This window comes from Vigna umbellata, chromosome 2, assembly GCF_029865625.1.
Source record: "Vigna umbellata cultivar VRB3 chromosome 2, Vumbellata_1.0, whole genome shotgun sequence".
NCBI classification, from domain to species: domain Eukaryota; kingdom Viridiplantae; phylum Streptophyta; class Magnoliopsida; order Fabales; family Fabaceae; genus Vigna; species Vigna umbellata.
The window spans coordinates 51,415,714-51,435,182 of record NC_142166.1 but is presented as its reverse complement, the minus strand read 5'-3'; the positions used below and the strand labels follow the sequence as shown (position 1 = coordinate 51,435,182).

General features: G+C 32.3%; 2 protein-coding genes and 1 long non-coding RNA gene across 4 annotated transcripts; 1 reads left to right on the top strand and 2 right to left on the bottom strand.

The window, feature by feature from the left end:
• The first annotated feature begins 265 nt into the window (after positions 1-265).
• Positions 266-5,315, top strand: ECH2 (enoyl-CoA hydratase 2). Of its 2 annotated transcripts, XM_088107410.1 has the most exons (12): positions 266-321; positions 414-475; positions 573-595; positions 719-824; positions 1,337-1,407; positions 1,593-1,665; positions 2,275-2,314; positions 2,495-2,567; positions 2,919-3,069; positions 4,416-4,486; positions 4,723-4,896; positions 5,006-5,315. In XM_088107410.1, exons 2-12 carry the CDS (start codon positions 419-421, stop codon positions 5,091-5,093), a joined length of 927 nt encoding a protein of 308 aa, XP_087963536.1. In that variant the 5' UTR covers positions 266-321; positions 414-418; the 3' UTR covers positions 5,094-5,315. The 2 variants fall into 2 exon arrangements, with proteins under 2 accessions (XP_087963536.1, XP_087963537.1); XM_088107411.1 differs by lacking the exon at positions 266-321 and having other exon boundaries at positions 404-475; positions 573-607; positions 1,337-1,432.
• A 1,018-nt stretch (positions 5,316-6,333) lies between these two features.
• Positions 6,334-12,730, bottom strand: LOC148204275 (uncharacterized). The gene is made up of 12 exons (XM_088107409.1): positions 12,462-12,730; positions 12,068-12,287; positions 11,785-11,985; positions 11,625-11,695; positions 10,830-10,992; positions 9,415-10,008; positions 8,880-9,260; positions 8,714-8,789; positions 8,579-8,642; positions 7,357-7,492; positions 6,801-6,914; positions 6,334-6,719 (listed from the first exon to the last, which is right to left on the bottom strand). Exons 1-12 carry the CDS (start codon positions 12,569-12,571, stop codon positions 6,654-6,656), a joined length of 2,196 nt encoding a protein of 731 aa, XP_087963535.1. The 5' UTR covers positions 12,572-12,730; the 3' UTR covers positions 6,334-6,653.
• A 5,399-nt stretch (positions 12,731-18,129) lies between these two features.
• Positions 18,130-19,469, bottom strand: LOC148204274 (uncharacterized). The gene is made up of 2 exons (XR_015784555.1): positions 18,784-19,469; positions 18,130-18,556 (listed from the first exon to the last, which is right to left on the bottom strand). It is a non-coding gene; the product is annotated as an uncharacterized LOC148204274 (long non-coding RNA).

Below are 19,469 nucleotides of genomic sequence, written 5' to 3'. Positions count from 1 at the left end.
ATAGAAAAGATGACATCTGTAACCATCTCCAGAAATTAAAAACAAAAAATATTTGAATAAATAATCAGCCAAATTCTGTATCCAAATATTTACGAAAAACTATTCACAAAAGCAAAAATTTATGAACAAAAATTTAATTTTAAAATTTTATATCGAAATTTGAACACGATATCTTCGAACTTCACTTGATTTTTTATTTCTAATTATTATGCATTGCGCAATACAAACACGTCACTGTACCATGTCTAAATACATTGTACCAATTTATTAACCTCTTACTTTTCTTTCGTCCATCGATGTTCTTGTGAAAGAAATTGTTAGGTCATTTAATGTAATTTCGCATTTAATATCTCAATATGAACTATACTTATCGATTCTGAGCTTAATTTTGTGTCTCAACTCAATCATTGAAGGCGAGATGGCGAATGCATCACAGTTCGACCCAGAGCTTGCGATTTCTCACAAATTCCCTGATGTAATTTTCCTATCCCTATTTTTTTTTTCATCTACTACTTTTTATTTTCTTTGCGTCGAACTGAATTATGAATTATGAATTTCTGTTATCTCTGCAGACTACATACTCTTATACCGAAAGGTGAGGCGTTTTGTAAGTCAATCTTTCAAGAGAAATTGATATTCAAATGCGCATATTCATGCAATTTAGTTTGACGTAAAAGGAGAATGTGGGAGTGAACATGATCTGATACGTGTTGAACAGGGATGCAGCACTTTATGCCTTAGGTGTAGGAGTGTGTTTATCAGATGCTGTTGACGCTGATGAGCTAAAATATGTTTACAATGAAAATGGTCAGGAGTTTATCAAGGTATAATTTGTTTTAAAACTGTTATCAGTTAATGTTTAGTTTAACCTATTTTTCCCCCCAACGAATGTGCTTTTGTTGATCACACATAGTGAGCTTGTGGGAGAAGGCTTGAGTTTTTTTCTCGCATGATACATCCTTAATAAACGGCGACAGGGTGGAGGGTTAGTTCTATAGCTAGCTTAAGGATTAAAACTCTTTGCAGTCTCAATGAAAAGTTGAAGACCTTAACTCCAGTAGTTACCAAAATAAAGAAATAATGACGATTAGCTTATTTCTTCACCAATGGCAACTGCAAAAATATTGCTAATAATTCACTTTGGTGTTTACCAGAAGACGGTTGGAAGTATATTAGTTTTTTTTTGGTGCACTTAGTAAATGATCGATTTAACACAATTTACTTTGACCCCAAATTAGTGAACACTAAGATTTTGCTACTAGTTCATTTCTGTTTAGGCAGTCTCTGGTGACATATAGTAGTACTTTCTATTCACGCATCATTTTCTGTTTTATAGGTATTGCCTACATTTGCAACTTTGCTTATACGTATTTCTGGGGCGAGTAGTTTCAATCTTCCTGGCTTGGAGTGAGTTCTGCTTACTACTTTCAATGTCTCTGCCTGTACTTCATGTACTGTTTATATATAATCCCTTAGCTTTTATTGTATTGTTGAATGTATAATTTCTTTAATTTTAGCCTCCGTATTCTTTATGTTGACCTTCTTGTTTCTCTGTCTTGATACTTAACAAAAATTAAAACCGTGTGTGCTAGATATGATCCCCGGCTTCTGCTTCATGGACAACAATACATAGAATTATACAAACCTTTTCCTTCCAGCTGTCAGGCAAGGCTTTTTCATTAGAAATTGACATTCTGGACATTTAGATTGAATGGTCCATATATTGTTCCTATTTTGGCTCAATATACCAACACATCCGATAATATTAGCTGAAAAATCAAATTAATGCTAGATGTGAATGAAATTTTACTCGATCAATTATTAGAGCACATAGAATTTCATCTTCAGAATGTACACTGAATTTCAAGTATCTGACAGTGACATAATTTTTACCCATAGGTGAAATAGTTATATTAGCTTGGTGACATTTCATTCCAATGTAACATACAGTAAGAAAACTTATAGAATAACACATTTACTTGAAAAGAATGGCCTTTTGATTTTTGTTTAGTTAATTAGAGAAAAAAAGAATATATGCGAGTAACAGTTGAAGAATCAATTCTGTATATATCTGATATGTAAGTTGTTTTGGATTAACTTTAATATGAGCAGACCTCTAATTTCTCCCTATCTCCCTCGGGATCTTTAAAATTGTGATACTTAAAATAGTTCTTCGTGATTTTCATCAGCATGCTAAGGTTTACTTTATCTATTATTATAATTTTCTCTCTATTTCTTTGTGGATAGAATCATGATATATTATTCTTGTTACAGATACACAATAAAATCAGTCTTGCAGGATTACATGATAAAGGTTGAATATCAAAATCTGCTTATACTTAGTGATTCCTTGTGTGTGTGTGGGGGGGGGGGGGGGGGGGGGGGCGGGGTGGTTTATTCTGCAGTCTCACTTTCACATCCTTGGAAAATGTATATCTTTATGCACGTTTATTAATTTTGTTTCCCCTTAAAGATTGAATGTCTTTAATTTCAGGTAAAGCAGCAATTTTGGAGATTGAAACAAAAAGCTATGAGAAAGATTCTGGTGATTTATTATGCATGAACAGGTAATCTGTTAGGCATGGAAGTAATGAGAGGGTTAGGAAGAAATTTAAAGATAAAAGTAGTAAAGTTGTTAGTTGTTAGGGGGGAGACTTTCCTGGAAAGTCTATACATTGTTATCTTGTGGGATGTTGAGGGACAGTTTCTTGGAGTTGATGTTTGTGACAGGGAGAACCTTTGGAAGCTTCGGCTTATATTGTGTGTAAAGTGAAGTGAATAATACACTGCAAGGCTTTATCTTTGCTTCGTTTTCTGTCTTGTTCTTTCATCACTATTTCTAGGTTCCTAACATAATCCTGAAAACATTCTTTATAATGCTTTGTTATCATCACACTCAACTATCAAGTTGCTTGCAGGACAACTGTCTTTCTACGTGGTGCTGGTGGTTTCTCAAAGTCATCTAAGCCATTTTCTTATACAAACTACCCTTCAAATCAGACTTCAGCTGTGAAAATTCCTGAAAGTATACCATTTTCGGTGTTTGAGGATCGTACCCAACCATCTCAGGCATGTTATAACTATGCAATATAGTTTGGAACACATTGGATTTTTCATTAATCACCCTGCATCCCTTTTTTGGCCCTTCCATCATCAACTTACCCACATACAATGATCCCTTTAATATAAATTGCATGACATGTTTTCCCACGCATCTAAACATTGACGTTGATTCAGCATGTCAGCTTCTAGCCATGTGCCTTAGATATTTTATTGTTCATGTCTTTGGCTACATCAGTCATTCGAATGCCCTGAAGTGTAATGATTGCAGTAAAGCAATAGAGGAATCAGTCAATTGAGCTAATAGAACAATGTGATATGTATTTTAAAAGTCCAACTTATACCAAATGATTTTGAATTTTGAAAAGGAATTCCTTTGTTCCTCGCATTTGTAATGTCTAAAAAGGATTAATATTTCATGCAGGTTTGCATGTAAGATTCTATTTCTTTGGTTATGGTAGTTTTGCACACACTATTAAATATGTCTTTCATTAACACATATTCCATAACCTGTATGCTGTCAATGCAATTTTTTAACAGACAGAAGTTACATCTAATTCTATATCTTCTTGCTAATAAGTTATCCAACCGATTAATAACTCGTGGCTTACAGTGATGGTTTGACAGATAGTCTTCCAGCAGCTGAGTTGTCATAGGAAGAAAACTTGGGTGGTCATGGGTTTTCTGTGGTCAGGTTGTTTAGGAGTGTTCTGGCTGTCTGGGTATGGTATGGTAGTGTAGTGGAGGTTGGGGTAACTTGGGAAGAGAGTTGGCCTCTGCATGGTACCAGTGATCTGGGTTCTGTGGCTTACAGGTGTTAGGACTCTGACATTAGAGATATCATATTTCATGTTTCATAAGAACTAGAGACATAAGAACTAGGTAGCTTTTCTCCAAACTACTTTTTTATTTTTATTCATTAAAAGCGAGCTTACATTTCAGAGCTTCTATTAAAAGAATGTTTAACCTAACTCCTTTAAGAAGAGAAACTAAAAACTTCTGCCAAATATTGTGTCAGAATAAGGATAGGACATGAGAAGTGTATGTGTTAGAAGAAATAAAAACTGATAGGATGGTTAAGGAGGTTTGATGTTCAATCGATACACTCAGTTGGCTGAGGGGGTGCGGGTGGGGGTAATTAGGACTCAAGTGTTGAACGCACAACAATTGTAAGTGAAGAGAGTGCGAGTATTCTTATCCTATCTTCCATTCTTCTCTCTCTACTGTCTATTCTTCACTATTCTAGCTCTCTGTTGAGATTCTTGAATCCATGGAACCCGAACACATCTTTGAAAACTTTTGATATGACTCTTTAGAAATTCTACACAGATTCTGAATGTTCTTCACTTTGGCAGGCATTGCTCTATAGGCTATCTGGTGACCATAATCCTCTGCATTCAGATCCCATCATTGCAAAGGTTGCCGGGTTAGTACTCTATCCTGTATTCTGAATGCCGGCAGAGTGTCAAATACTTTAAATTTCTAAGTAGATTGCTTCGCTTTCCCCCTTTTCCCAGTTGAAGCTGGGTTTTGTGCTTCGGTGAATGAGAATTTTCCTCCCCTTTCAGCCATGGAACTTTTCATTGACTTGTTAATTTTCCTTCATATGTTGCATTCAATTGTTCGGCTGATCTAATTCTGATTTTTAACTTATTGCCAAAGATTCTCGCAGCCAATATTGCATGGACTGTGCACATTAGGGTTTGCAGTTAGGGCAATCATCAAATGCATATGCAGAGGAGACCAAGATTTGATAAAAAGCATAGCGGGCAGATTTCTTCTACATGTCTACCCTGGTGAAACTCTGGTTACTGAGATGTGGCTTGAAGGCTTAAGGTTGAATCAGTCTGCTTTATTCATAACCTTTTTTTCTTGCATTATCCACTTACAACTATTCAAAAATCTTGGGGAATTGCTATAGTGATTGAAAATTGAAATTGTGCAGGGTAATTTATCGGACTAAGGTGAAAGAGCGCAAGCGAACAGTCCTTTCTGGGTTCGTAGATCTGCGTGGTTTAACTTCATCACTATGAAAGAATTGAATTATGTGTTAGGTTCATAATACTGGCAGAGGGTTTGCCATTAAGAATCTGTCCAATAAACTAATGATGCATTTTAGACAGATGATTAAAATTTAAAAATGGGTATTTATGTAGAATAGTAAGGTGTTTTTTGCATGAACTTAACATGTAGGTGAAATTGATTGAATATAAAACAGTCCGTAACTGGAACTTAGTTGTAATGTTACCTCTCAATTCATTCGTGCCACTGTTCTAACATTCAGTAGTAGTCTAAGCTTTTGCCTGTTTAAAGAAATAATGGTTTTTTAGTATTTTTTATAACTTCCATTTTTTTTTCATATGGCTTTGAGCTTTTTATTCTGAAGTATTCTTTTTAAGAAAAAGGAACTTGAATATGATTTCAGTTAAAAAAGCATTATCGTCTTTTAATTGCGATTTTTTTATCTCGTCGACCGACCTTTTTGTTACGATTCCCTTATTTTTTTTCAGCCATGCGAGGGTTTTTTTATTTGTGTTTCAAAATTTATTAGTTTTTAAGTGACTCTTGTATGACAAAAAACTATATATCAAGCAATACTAAGTGACAACAATTCTCATTTTAAAAATGTCGATCTTTAAATATAAATCATATAATTCCGAATGATGGTCAAGATGAAAAATATATTTGGTAATCACATGGTTACTTAAAAAATCAAGGATATTTACTTACTTTGGATCATTGAAATATAATATAACAATTTACACTTATAGTTCATGTTTCTTATAATAATTATGTTTTTCATTAATAAAATAAAATCAGTTGTCTTCAATGACGAAGCTGGAAAATAGAAAGTGTGTGGTATCAAACATTGACCAAGATAATATATGCACGACGCATTGGACGACCCAAATAAGGCTCAGTTGTGGGTTTAGGGGCTGTGTAACTTTCCCTCGGTCATCAACCCCTAGTCCAAGGAACAAAATAGGAACAAAGGGATGACTCAAAAATACGTAAAACACAATTAGACATGTTTTGTTAGATCAATTCCAACCTTGACTGAGGACCTTGAACTAGTCGTTTTCTTTTTCACTTGGGGTACTTTGTAGTTTTGAAGAACATAACAATTTAAGAGTTACTTCAGGATCTTCTTAAAGTACTGGTTAAACACATTAAGGGCATCAAGTGGCATTTGTCTTTACTTTTTATATGGCATTATAAACATACAACGCAAAACTTTTTAAAAGCTTTTATTATGAAATAAAAACAAAAAGCTTAACAAAGAGTAAAAGAGCTGCTATAATAATAACCTTAATTCCTTGTATACCGTACAAAATCCTTAAGAATGAATATCTAGGAAACAAATATTTTTGCAGACTTTAGTGAACCTAATGCCAATTAAATAATTGACAAATCCATTGGGGCGTAGCATTAGTAACTTGCAATATAACACCCATTGACCATTTCTCTTACAATATCATGTTCAAGGTATTTGGTTGGTAGAAGTGAAGAATAGAGCAACAAAATGGTTTAAGGGTATCATCTGAGAAATAATCCGTTAAAATTGTTCTCTCTAACCTATGACCGAGTGGTTTCTATTCAATCCAATGTGCTTCTAACATTCTAGCCATAAAACTGTACCGGTCAGCAGCTTCATCAATCTGGCAAATATATATCAAACTTGAGACGTGATATAACAAAATTGAGAGAAGGGAAAATCAACCAGGATCCGAAATCGTTACCATTTTCTGTGTTGGACGTCCAGCACCATGTCCAGACTTGCAGTCAATGCGACCAATTATAGGGTTTGTCTGGAGACTTTGTTCCAAACTCGTACAGAGGACATGCTGCATGGTCTGAAAAATATTGAAATCCTGGTAGTGTTAGAAAGGAAAGGAAAGAAAAAAAGTTGTAGGTGCTATCAACGTGAGTTTCTTGCCCATCCAGTAGTCAAATGAGAGTGAAACATATATGCATAAAAAAATTGACAATTAATTGAGTTTGTTTAAACAAATTTCTCCATAAACATAACAAAGAGATTTTTTTCTCATGAACTAAAATCAACTTGCATTAGCAATCTCATCAATTTCTCTAAAAAAGACTTTATTGTTAATGCATAAACTAATTTTAGCAAACGTAGATATCTATTTTATATTTTCTTCTCCTAGAATGTTTTGGAGAGAACATTAACTAGACCAATCTTCAAACCACTTATTTTGTACTTTGCAACACAATTTTATAAATAGAAGTTAACTTGTGTCTACAATCTGAATGTGAATTCATAAGAAGCAGACCCACCGCTAATAACTTCAACGTGTGCAGTGGCACAACACGATCATCATGATCAGCTGTCAACAGCATGGTTGATGGGTACTGAATAGACTGATCAGTATGCTGTTCCCATGGTCTCCTGACATTATGTAGTGGAGAGTATCTACAACAGTGGATAATAGAAACAATCATTTTCAATACACAAGTTACATATCCAACATTAGGAAATCACAGGAGTTCATTAAGCAACCTATTCTACCACATTTTTTTTATTCTATCCCCTTTTACATAAAATAATATTTAGTATTTACCTTCTCTTCAAGATCCTTGTATAAAATACAGAAAAAAATTGAAAATACCAAACTTCAACAAACCAGGAAGAAAATATATATATATATATGGTGCTTGAAATGTTGGGAGTTAAAAACACACCACACCAACATAGAAAATAGGAATCCCCCAACAGAACTATCAATAACTGGGGCAAAATGCATAGCTTTATGCTCTGTACCTATCAAGACAACTTCAGCTTCAGGACCAAAGAATAACATGCTGTGTGTCACACACACACACACACACACACACATATATATATATATATATATTTTTATATTTATATATATATTTATATTTATAGAGTTCCGTATTCTTTTCTCTTATATTCATCTATGATAACCAACCTATCTAATGACAAAGGCACGAGGAAACAACGTCATCCTATATGAAAGTATGTCATAGATCTAAATCTAATGTAATGCCACTATCTCTTCAGTAAATCATAACTAGCTTTTCAAAACAGGAGGTGCGTGTGATGTGGTCTATGTGTAGTTTATGACTTCTAAGGAAGAAAAGATCGATCAACTGGATCTGAAGTTATATAATAAAAAATATTTGAAATTACAGAACTAGTGATAGTATGATACTAGTCCAACAAAGGGTTTGTCAATAAGAAAAGTGGTGGGGTCAGGTGGTGTGCACCTAAATTATGATTAATTTATCCATGCCCATCAAATAAGTATTTCTGAAATGCCACATTTCAACAACCTATCATCAGCCCTTTTAAATTGTCTAAATGTAACCCCACTAACCCCACTAACGCCACACTTCCACCACCATCTCCATCAGTACACTACGTTATCATGAGATGTATGTGATTTCAAAAAATTTGCCACAAAAAATAAACAAACTAAATTTTGGTGATTTCATGTTTTCATACATAGCTGATATTTTAAGATAGGATAAAACTTACTTGATTAGCCAATGAAACTCTTCTTCCTTTTCTGAACAACCATAATCTGAGGTCCACGCATGACCTGGATAACTAGTCTTCATTAATATGTGAGAGTTAAAAAAAAAATACTGGAAATAACAGATTTAAAGAAACCTATGGTAAATTTGTGGAACCGTAGCATGTCCATAACACCAACATGAGCTAGAGCGCAACCAAATAAATCGGGTCTCTGTACAGAGAAGTAAGAATATAACAAACAGAGAGATGTTAAATGAAAAGGTACAGAAGAAAAAATCAGAAGACAGCAAATGAACTGGACCTGATTTATACAAGCACCAACAAGAAGTCCACCATTGCTTCCACCTTCAATACATAACTTTTTGGGTTGAGTATAACCCGTAGATACAAGGTATTCTGCTGCGGAAATAAAGTCATCAAAGCAATTCTGCTTCCTTGCAAGCGAGCCTGCTTTGTGCCATTCCTCCCCATATTCTCCACCACCACGAATATTTGCTATGCAGAAAACAACACCTAAATGTCTCGTGATTACAATGCGACTGACACTGAAATATGGTGTAATGCTGATGTTAAAACCACCATATCCGTATAATAAACATGGATGTGAACCATCCAAAATAATATCCCTTTTCGCAACAATGAACACTGGGATTTTGGTAGCATCTTTACTACTCACGAAATCCTGAAATGTAGCAATTACATCAAAGAATTAGAAGAATCAAGTTGAGCAACAAGAATACATGCAGAATTTTATTTCAAAACTGCCAATTTAAGTAAGGTGAAACTAAAAATTAGATAAAACGAAACAGTATTATTAGAAAATATATTTTTCTTACCTGTTTAACATGAAATTCAGATCGATCAAACCCTGGGACAACAATTTCACGAAATATTCTCATATCAGGAATCTCTGTTCCCAAGTTACACTGGTAGATGATACCAGGAGTTAAAAAACTTGTAAAGCTAATGAAAACCACACTATCTTCACGCCGCCCGGAAACTTCAGAAACTGAGCCAATGTCAATTGGTAATTGGTGCAGAAAGGAACCTGTTTTTAAGTCTCTAACTTGCAGAACATACTTTACATCACTCAAGTAACTCACTATCAGTTGGTTGCCGTTTACAGCACATGCTGACTCAAGTACATCTTTTTCTGACTCTTGGACGACATCAATCCAAGTAGTTGGTTCTTTCAAATCCACTCGGACTAATTTATATTTTGGAGCATCTTTATTAGTTAAAAATGTAAACACAGTATCATCATTCGCAATGGCTTCATATTGTGCATCAAAGTTATCAATAAGTTTGACAAATGGGAGGAGGGGATTTCCATTCCGAAAGCTTTCCAGCCCATTAGGAATTTTGGACAAGTCAGAGTAGTAAAGTTTGTTGACTGGATCGCACCCTTCTGAAATATTGAGAAGAATGTACTACACAATCAGCAAAAACCAAGAGCCATGTTCGTGATAAATATAAAGTCATGTTCATGTAATTCACTGTAGTCTTGTCAAGCAATAGATGAAAATAAAATCATACTATACTACACTACATTTTTTTTCTTGCAAAGTTGTGAAATTGATGACTTTTCCTACAACCTTCTCTGATGCTATGTGTCAACATAGATTCTCATTAGGTATATAAAATGTACATATTAATGAGTTGCTTACCTTTTTATGATATTTAAGTAAGATTTGAAAAGCAACAGAATAAAGCTCCAGGTTTGTAAGATGAGATGCTTCAAGAAAGAAAAATGCATATTGAGCAAAAACATTTTATCATAGAAATATTTCATACTTGCTATCATTGAAAATAAAAACATTATCGTTTTAGTCCCTATAAAAATTGTTTCATTTTAGGTCCTAAAAATTACAAAGTCATGCAGTTTTGGTCCTTCCTTAGTGAAGAACTAAGACCATATCATTTTTTTTATAAAAAGTATGGATTACAAATTAATAAAATATTATAGAAACTAAAACTGTCCCAATTTCAAATACTAGAAACATATTTAAGCCAAATGGAAACCGGGCAAAGCAATATTGTAAAGATCCAGGCTTTCTAATCAATGCTAAATCGGGTAAATAGATACCTTCTAAAAAATATGGAAGGCATGGGCATTAAACATGAAGCATCAGTAGCATTAACATTAGAAAAATTTGCTAAGGTATTAATTGCACATTTCTTATATTATGCGCATATAAAAAGAATACAGATAATGTCACATAATTATAAAGCAATGACAAAAATAAAGCACCTGGCCATCATCAGTAACACCTCCTCCAAACGAATATTTGGGGTTTTCAGGATCTCTCCAGCACAAAATATCTTCTGATTGATCTGTACCCAGAAAATGGTAATAGAGCTGATGATGAAGGTTAGCATTTGTTTCAGTCCCAGCATGTTCTACTTCTCTATCTCTACAGTGTAAAAGCAGAGAATTAAATTCATGTTTTATGCAAGATAAACTGAATCGACCCCATTGTCATTCATCACCACATTTGTAGAAAAATCACTCTTGACAAAGAAAAGAAAATTCACGATTGTTTACTCTGCGTTTTTTTATAATTTGCATATTTGTAGTTGAAGAGCAATAGCAAATTAGGATAACCAACTCCCGCCGTCTATCTTCGTTAATGCCCAACAGATTCTATCAAATTGTAACGAACATGTGGCATTTTGAAACTCAAAAACCTCTGCAACTGATAGCATGGTTGGACTCACATTACATTATCTAGAAACATATTTAAATATAAACTAACGCGATTTCACGTAAACATTCATAAGTTTAGTTCAACAATAAGAAATTTATTCTGCATCCACAATTGAATATGAGTTGAAACAACTTTAAATAAAGTTTAGCATTAGTTAACAAAATTATACTGAGTTTCACTACTAAGTTGCCTTTAAAATTAAAAATAAATCGCATCTTTTTTCAAAATCAATTCTACTCAATCAAATTCATTCAAAATTTGCTATCCCAATCACACACCGAGAAAAACCAAATCCTGTTCTTCCAGTAAAAAAAATGTGATAATACGAGATCACTTACTTTGGTGCTGGATAGCGGCTATAAAAGAAACCTTTGTTGTCATGCGTCCAACTAATTGAGGAGAACTTTACCTGAAACATATAATATATACCATTACAACCATCGGTAGATCATTTCTATACCTGTTTTTTTTTTTATAACGGCACAACATGATACTCACCCACAGTAAAGTATCGGGCTCAACATTTCTGTCGTCAATCCGCAGCACTTTTATAGTCGTCCAATCGCTACCGCTTGAACTAAGCGCATAAGCCAAGTATTTGCCATCTTCACTTACTGACAGAGTACTCAGCGACACAGTTCCGTCTTCACTGAAGCCATTGGGATCGAGTAACACCTCTGCCTCACCCTCCAAACTCTCCTGAAATAGTTCAATGTATAATTGAATCCGAGAAACTTTAAAACAAACAAACATTGAACGCGTAATAAATTAGCTACCAAACCTGCACATAAAGGATATCTTGTGCCTGAAGCCCAGTGTTGTGAAAGTAGAAGTACTTATCAGCTCGTCTAAACGGCGCGTGGTAACGAGGATGGTCAAAAAGCTTCGTTATCGCTTCCCTAAGCTTGTCTCTCGTTTCGCATTTTTGAAGAACCGAATCCGTCAGTTTAACCTGTTCCTGTACGAACTCTTTCACTTCTTCCGCATCAGGGTCTTCGAGCCTTAAACCAAAATAGATAAATTAGAATAGACTAAATGCATATAAAGACATTTGGAGGAAATTTGTCTCTATAATTTCCATACCGATGTTTTATAACTTTTTGGAATTAATTGGAAGTGTAGAGAAAAACTAATCCAAATAGAGCAACAATAACAATTGAATTTGATTTGAGTACCATCGGTAAGGATCGGCAATTTTGACGCCATGGTAATCTTCAAGGACGGTGTCGTCTCTGCGAGCAGGAGGATATTGCAGAGAGATATTTAGGGCAGAAAGAGAAGTCATGGTAGGACGGATTAAGAACTGAAATGGCAATTGTCAACTTGGTGTGGAGCTAAACACTCCGAGATTTGGAACCAGTACTCGCTGATTCTTCGGGAATATCTAGGACTCACCCTTAATTCTATCGGTGTTGTTGATCCAAATCAAACAGAAGTCATGGTACAAGTTTTGTAATGCTGTTAATATTTGTTTATCTATGGCAATGTATTAAGGAATTATTTTATATACTTTTTTTTACTTTATATTTGAAGTAATCATTGTTTTAAATTAAAATCAAAATTTTATTATTTTATAGATTAAAGTAGTTATTTTATTATTTTATTTTTTAAGAACTATTTTTCAATTTAAATGATTATTTATAATAAAGATATTTTACAATAATAATTTATATAAATCATTAATTTTTATAATTATTCATAGTAAAAATTATTTTATAACTTGATAAATTTTTATTAGAATAAAAAATAAATAACACACATACACAATATTATGTTTCCACTGATTATTCATTAATAACAAACACATATTCATAATACGTATAATATTTAATTAATGAATTTGATAATATTAAAAAAATTAAAGAGTTATTTACCATTATTTTTTAGAACTAATTAATTAAAAATAAATAGTATTATTTAAATAGTGAATAGTTGTTTACCATTATTTTCTACAACTAATTAATTAAAAATAAATAGTATTATTTAAACAGTGATTTCACTATCTTAAAGTAACGAATTATAAAAATTACAACTAATACTATCAATACTAACAATAATATCGATATTTACTAAAAATAAATCGTTAGTTGCATACAGTGATATGTAAGTTCAAAAATTTATATATAAATAGTGCTATATACGAATTACATACATATAAAAATCCATACATAAAATTATAAATAATATTACATGTGAATTTATCTGTATATAATCACCTAACAGAGTAATACTCAAAGCTTGTATTAGTGACATACCTTGACATATATATATATAAAAGAAATATTGAAAGACGAAAGCATGTAAACATCAAAGAACACTTAAACCTCAAATAAACATTTCATATTTATACATTAATATTGTTTACATAAACATAATCTCAATTATATAACAATACATGGTAACAAAGAGTTATACAAATAAGCTCTAAACATGCATAATGCTAATAATCATGATCATCATTTCATTTATGGTTGATATTCTCGTTTGAACATCATTGTTTGGCTAATTTTTTTGCTTATTATTTTCGACTGAAAAAACTGTTGTGCAGTTACGGTTACGCGAAACATGATAAAACTTTGAAATTGAAAATTCATTTGTCAAATCTACTGCTTTGCTAATTGGGTTTGAAGTTAAATAAAGTTCCCTGCATTTGGTTACTAGTTACATATCTATCATATGTAACTAATATTAATAATAATAATATTAAAAAATAAATATTTAAATATAAATTTATTTGTTTTGAATTATAAAATATAGACTAATGGACTAGTATTGTATAATAAAACAATATTATCATATAATTAAAATTTATAATAAAACTTTGAGTTATATGTTATATTAAAATAAAATGTGTATGCATATCTCATTGTTAACGTAGGTATATTATGTAATATAATCCTACCAAATAAATACAACATGAAGTTCATGTTATAATGTTTAATAGAAAGGCATGTACATAATAGATATAAACAACTTAAAAGAAATAGAAATGTTAAAAATGTATTGGACTATGGAATAATTAAGAGGAAAATAAGAAGTTGAACTTAAAATATTCTAAATAAAAGTAACATGGAAAATTATTTGTTATTTTTCTATCTATTTCTATAAGAGAGGTTTAAAACTAAACTATCCCAATTTAAAATCAAAGAAGAAAAATCTTAATGTTGGTATATTTGAATTTCTAACAGTTCATTATATATTTCAATTTATACTTATCATTTTCCAGTTATGTTTATTTTTTATAAATGTAAGTAAATTGAATTTGATTGTATTTTCATTTACACAAATCTCAGCATTTATTAATTATAATTACTTGTTGGAAATTTAGTGTTATATTGTTGTAATTAACTTTTAGTACAAAACTAATTTAGTATTATGTTGTAATTTTATAAGTTAACTTTTAAAACAACAATAGTTCAAATTTTTTTCTTTACATAATTAATTTCAGTTCAAATAGGGATGGTTAATATTTTTTATTTGGATAAGTTAAAAGTAATGAATGTATGTCTTTCCAATGCTTATTGTTAATTAAGTCAAGCTTTGGAAGTAACACTAATTAATTACTTCAGTTATCATAACAGGGCCGAGGTCAGGTTGCACTGCCCCACACATCCTTAGTTCTCATAATAGTAACAAACACATATTGATCTTTTGTTTACTTGAATGTATTTGGAAGAGAGTGACTGAGTGGATTTGAGAGATTTCAAAATAATATTTTTTTTATTTGAGTGAGATAAGTGAGAATTAGTGTAGGATTTGATTAATGTAACAAATTAAAAAAATTTACTTCCAAATTCACTCTCACCTACCTCTAAATCCACTCAAATAAACAACAAACAAATTTATTTTCAAATCCTCTCAAATCTATTCAATCATTGTCCCCCAAATTCATTCAAGTAAACAAAGCCTAAATGCTCACAAGTGAATAAGATCCAAACAAATGGACGTAATGACACACTATTCATACTTCATTGAGAAGAGGGTATAAAAAGAACTAATAAAATTAAGAAAAATTATAATTGGACCAACGGAGGAAAATTTAACACTATTAGTAATAGAAAAACCAACCATGTTTTTCTAGTAATGGTTCCACCATATATTTCAACACAGAAATGCTTCCTCTGGGAGAGAAAAAAAAATGGAAAGAAAAAGATGAAAAAAAAATCAAGGTCAATAAAAAATAATTTTTTATTTATTAGTCATTATTACATAATTTAAACCAATCTTTCAAAGAATACCACAAAATAGTATGAAATACATTAAATAGAAGAAAAGAAAGAAAAATAGTAAAAAAATTATTCATGAATATTTGGGATAATATTTTTAACGATTAGTAGTAATTGGGTATTCTCTATTATTTTTTTGGACAGTTTTGTGTAAACCAGGCTTTAGTTTGGTCTTTAATAATAAAATCAACATTTTCATAATCTCAATACAATGAAATCAATTGAAATTAATCCATTAAAAAATACGAAAGTTAATATCAGTTGTCTTCTACTTCTAATTTTAGCTCTCTAAATATCATGTTACACTCGTTTAATCAGTTTAAAATACATCCTTACCTCACCATTTCATTTTACTAATTTCTTCCTTCTATATTTGTATACCATAATAACTTTCATTCCAAAAACAGTGTATCCAAACTCATTTCTCTCACTAAGATGTCAAACTATGAGACAGAAACATAGAGATCATCCAATAGTAAGTTATAAACATATAAAAATAAAAATCACACCACGGATTTATGAATATAACAAATGATAATCAGATAACTGATTTATGTTTTATTCTATGCTCAGTTTTAAGTTTTATGCATTTTACTATGAACTAAACGAAACCCTTACTTAATTTCAAAATATTTTCATACTCATGTATAGTGTGTAAACAGTTCAATATGTTATTTTTAAAAATTTTACATCAACTAAAGATATAATTTATAATATAAATTTATAATATATAAATTTATAATATATAAATTTATAATATATAAATTTATAATATATAAATTTATAATATATAAATTTATAATATAAAAGTGAGAGGTCACTACATCTTACAAATTAATTTTATAAAGTTAAATTATACTTAAAAACTCATTTTTTAATATCATATCAACCCATGGTTAAAATCTATTCTAACCATTTCTATACATTGCGTGAAACAAATGCATTGAAAGGCCTGTCTTGACTAACAAATTCTTTCTTCAAATTAAGAAAGCATAGTAGTATTTTTAGCTTTTATGAAATTTTACTTATTTAATTAACATTTGGAAGGCTGTCATTTTATGTTGAAAATACAAACCCTAAAACCTCACAGGATAAAAAGCTGTGCCTAATAATAACATCAGGGTGGAAGAGGCAAGACCCTTTACAGGTTACAAACACACGTAACTATTTTTATACTTTTTCATGGTCCACTTCGCTTGGAAGAAGGGCCTATTCAAACAGTACTCATTTACCTCTTCACACGATTCTTTTTCCTTACCCTTTGAACTTGAAACATAACTGTTTTGTATGAACAAACGGAACGGAACAGAATAGATGGTTAGAGTAAAATATGATGAGAAAGAATTCAGAGGTCAAAAGAGACATGTGGAATAGTGGAGTAATAATGAGATGGTCCCATAATTAAGGCTAATTCCCAGCACTCTGCAAGGAGTACACTTGTACCAATTTAAATTGAAGGATTTAGTCGTACAAAAAGTTGGCTCCAAAACACATACTATGTTCATAGGCTATATCTACTATGAACATTGCATAACTAGCTCCTACCATAGCTGCTAGCTGTTGGGATGCAACAGCAGCGACTCAAACCTATCCCGCATCTTTGAGGGGCCAGCCACTATTTCAGACAGACTCACTCTGCTGTCGTGAATTTTTACACTACCCAATCACATTTCCTATCACATTCATCATTACCTTCCATTTCACATTTTAATACTTTATTTTAATATAAAACATAGACATAGGTGTACTAACAAAATCAGTTCTTGAATTATGTTTAATGCAGTCTCCTCAGACCTTCTCTTAACTTAGCATAAAACAGAAGTCAAATTCTAAAAAGGTGGAAAAGGAGATAAACAATCATGCTTATAGGCACCTAGGATGAAAATTTTAATCACAAAGACTACACATCATTTCATAATATATATATATATATATATACACATATATTGTCTAAAGATATTTATCACTTTCAGTCAAACTGTACCAGGCAGAGTATCCATTTTCAAGCTTCCTATTGATAGAAAGGTGTAGCGCTGACTGATCTATTATTAGACTTTTAAAAAGTTGAAAAACCTAATATCATTTCAAGGCAAGGCAAGAGGAGAGAACAAAACAGAAGGTACCGAGTGTTGCAAGTAACCTAGTATTATTTGGCTACTCAGCTTTCTTCCAAGACGTAGTGCTGTGGTTTTGAATTTATCTACCCGCAAAAATGTGCTTACTTTTCCTTTCAATTAGTGGGTATATATATATATATATATATATATATATATATATATATATATATATATATATATATATATATATATAAAGGTGGTAATGTCAGAGTTTTCAATCATAAGAGGGCTCGTGTAACTTTGTAAAAAAGTATAGTGTATTCAGTAATAGAGGGGGCAATAGGGAAGGGTCAGTCATAAAAATTAATGCCAGCGGTTAAAGTACCATCTAATATCTATAGTCTGTGCTGCCTGCAGCTGGATATGCAAATCAAAATCATCAGGACCAAAGCGATACCAATTTTTTCCCTTACAAATAGACAATGGGAACACAGACAGTGAAGATCATGCATGCAGCCATCCTCAGTGCAGTTCGCATAAAATAATCAAATAACCAGAGCCAAATAATTAAATCATGGATTCAAAAGTGAACTAAAAGTAAAATATGAACAAAACATTTCTGCATGCACTCCTACAAAAGTATTGATAGTTATGGAAACTACAGTTATGGAAACTACAGATCCTAGCAATGAAGCTTCTGCCATCAAAAATAGAAATTCCCACTAATCCTAGAGGATTGCAGATTTACAAACTGTGTAACCTCTAACCCTAGATCCAGTAATTTCAAACAACTGCAAAAACACAATGAAAAAAACAAAGACAAAAACATAGGCTAAGGCATCAATGCCATGGGAAACTCGTAGGGTATACTGAGACCCACAGAAAAGCAGCTAGATTTGTTGGGTTTCGACTTTCCAACACTTGGAGAAAGTAGAACAAGGTTCTATATCCTTCATTTCTGACCCCGAGTGTCCTGCAAGATTAAAACTTCAGAGACAAAAACACAGCGTAATGTTAATAAAACCAACACCAAACCAAAAAAAGAAAGTTAAAATTAAACTGATATTCTTCATGTAAATAGCTGGAGACAATATCCTACAGGAGCCTTTATCAGACATGTAAAAATCCAGCATGTGTGTGTAGATGTCACATAAAACCAAACATGAGACTAGAAAAAAACGAGGAAGAAGGATGGTGGGGTTATGTTTACCTACCATGTTATGCTAATTAACAGTAAAAAGAACACTGGAGGGATTTGAGAATTGAAAAAGATATATCACGAAAGGCTTTACAAAGAGCAGCCAACACAGCTCTGTTGGCAGTATGTCCACCTCCTCGTAGGAGTGAAAGGTGTAAGAGAAAGAAACATACATCAAGTGGAGGTGGACAGAATGCCAAGAAACTCTGCAAGCACCCCTTTGTTAAACCCGTGTGAAGAAGTGAAGAGAGACAGAAAGAGAGAGAGAGATGCAACATGAGATGAAGCACAGCACAAGCAAAGCGAATGAAGAGAAAGTCTGTGGTGTGGCCTATTTAAGATGTGATGGAGCATGAGAATAAATAAGAGAGAGAAGAGGGTGAAGGAGGAGGTGGCCTTGATTATTGTTTAATTAATTAATTATTAATTAATGAGAGAGAACAGAGATGAGACTGAAAAAGATTTGATAAGCAATGAGATTGGATGGTTCATTCTTCCTGATCCTGAAGGAGAAGGGCATATTTAGAAAGATCAAAGGTAGGATCATCATGGTTGTTCTCTTCTTCCCTCGTTCTTGATGAAAATCACTCTTTCTATTTCTTCTTCCTCTCTTTTCCTTTCACATCCTCGATTCTGATGCCCACAAAACAATAAACACACTTGGATCTGTCTCACCAAGCTCTCTCTTTCGACACTTGGACA

Bases quoted from the DNA above. Each gene is read 5' to 3' on its own strand.
- ECH2 (XM_088107410.1), top strand. From the start codon at position 419: ATGGCGAATGCATCACAGTTCGACCCAGAGCTTGCGATTTCTCACAAA. The intron at 476-572 runs GTAATTTTCCTA...TTATCTCTGCAG, and splicing joins TTTCTCACAAATTCCCTGAT to ACTACATACTCTTATACCGA. The intron at 2,568-2,918 runs GTAATCTGTTAG...AGTTGCTTGCAG, and splicing joins GATTTATTATGCATGAACAG to GACAACTGTCTTTCTACGTG.
- LOC148204275 (XM_088107409.1), bottom strand. From the start codon at position 12,571: ATGACTTCTCTTTCTGCCCTAAATATCTCTCTGCAATATCCTCCTGCT. The intron at 10,993-11,624 runs GTAAGTGATCTC...TTTACACTGTAG, and splicing joins AGCCGCTATCCAGCACCAAA to AGATAGAGAAGTAGAACATG. The intron at 6,915-7,356 runs GTGGGTCTGCTT...AATATTTTTCAG, and splicing joins ACACGTTGAAGTTATTAGCG to ACCATGCAGCATGTCCTCTG.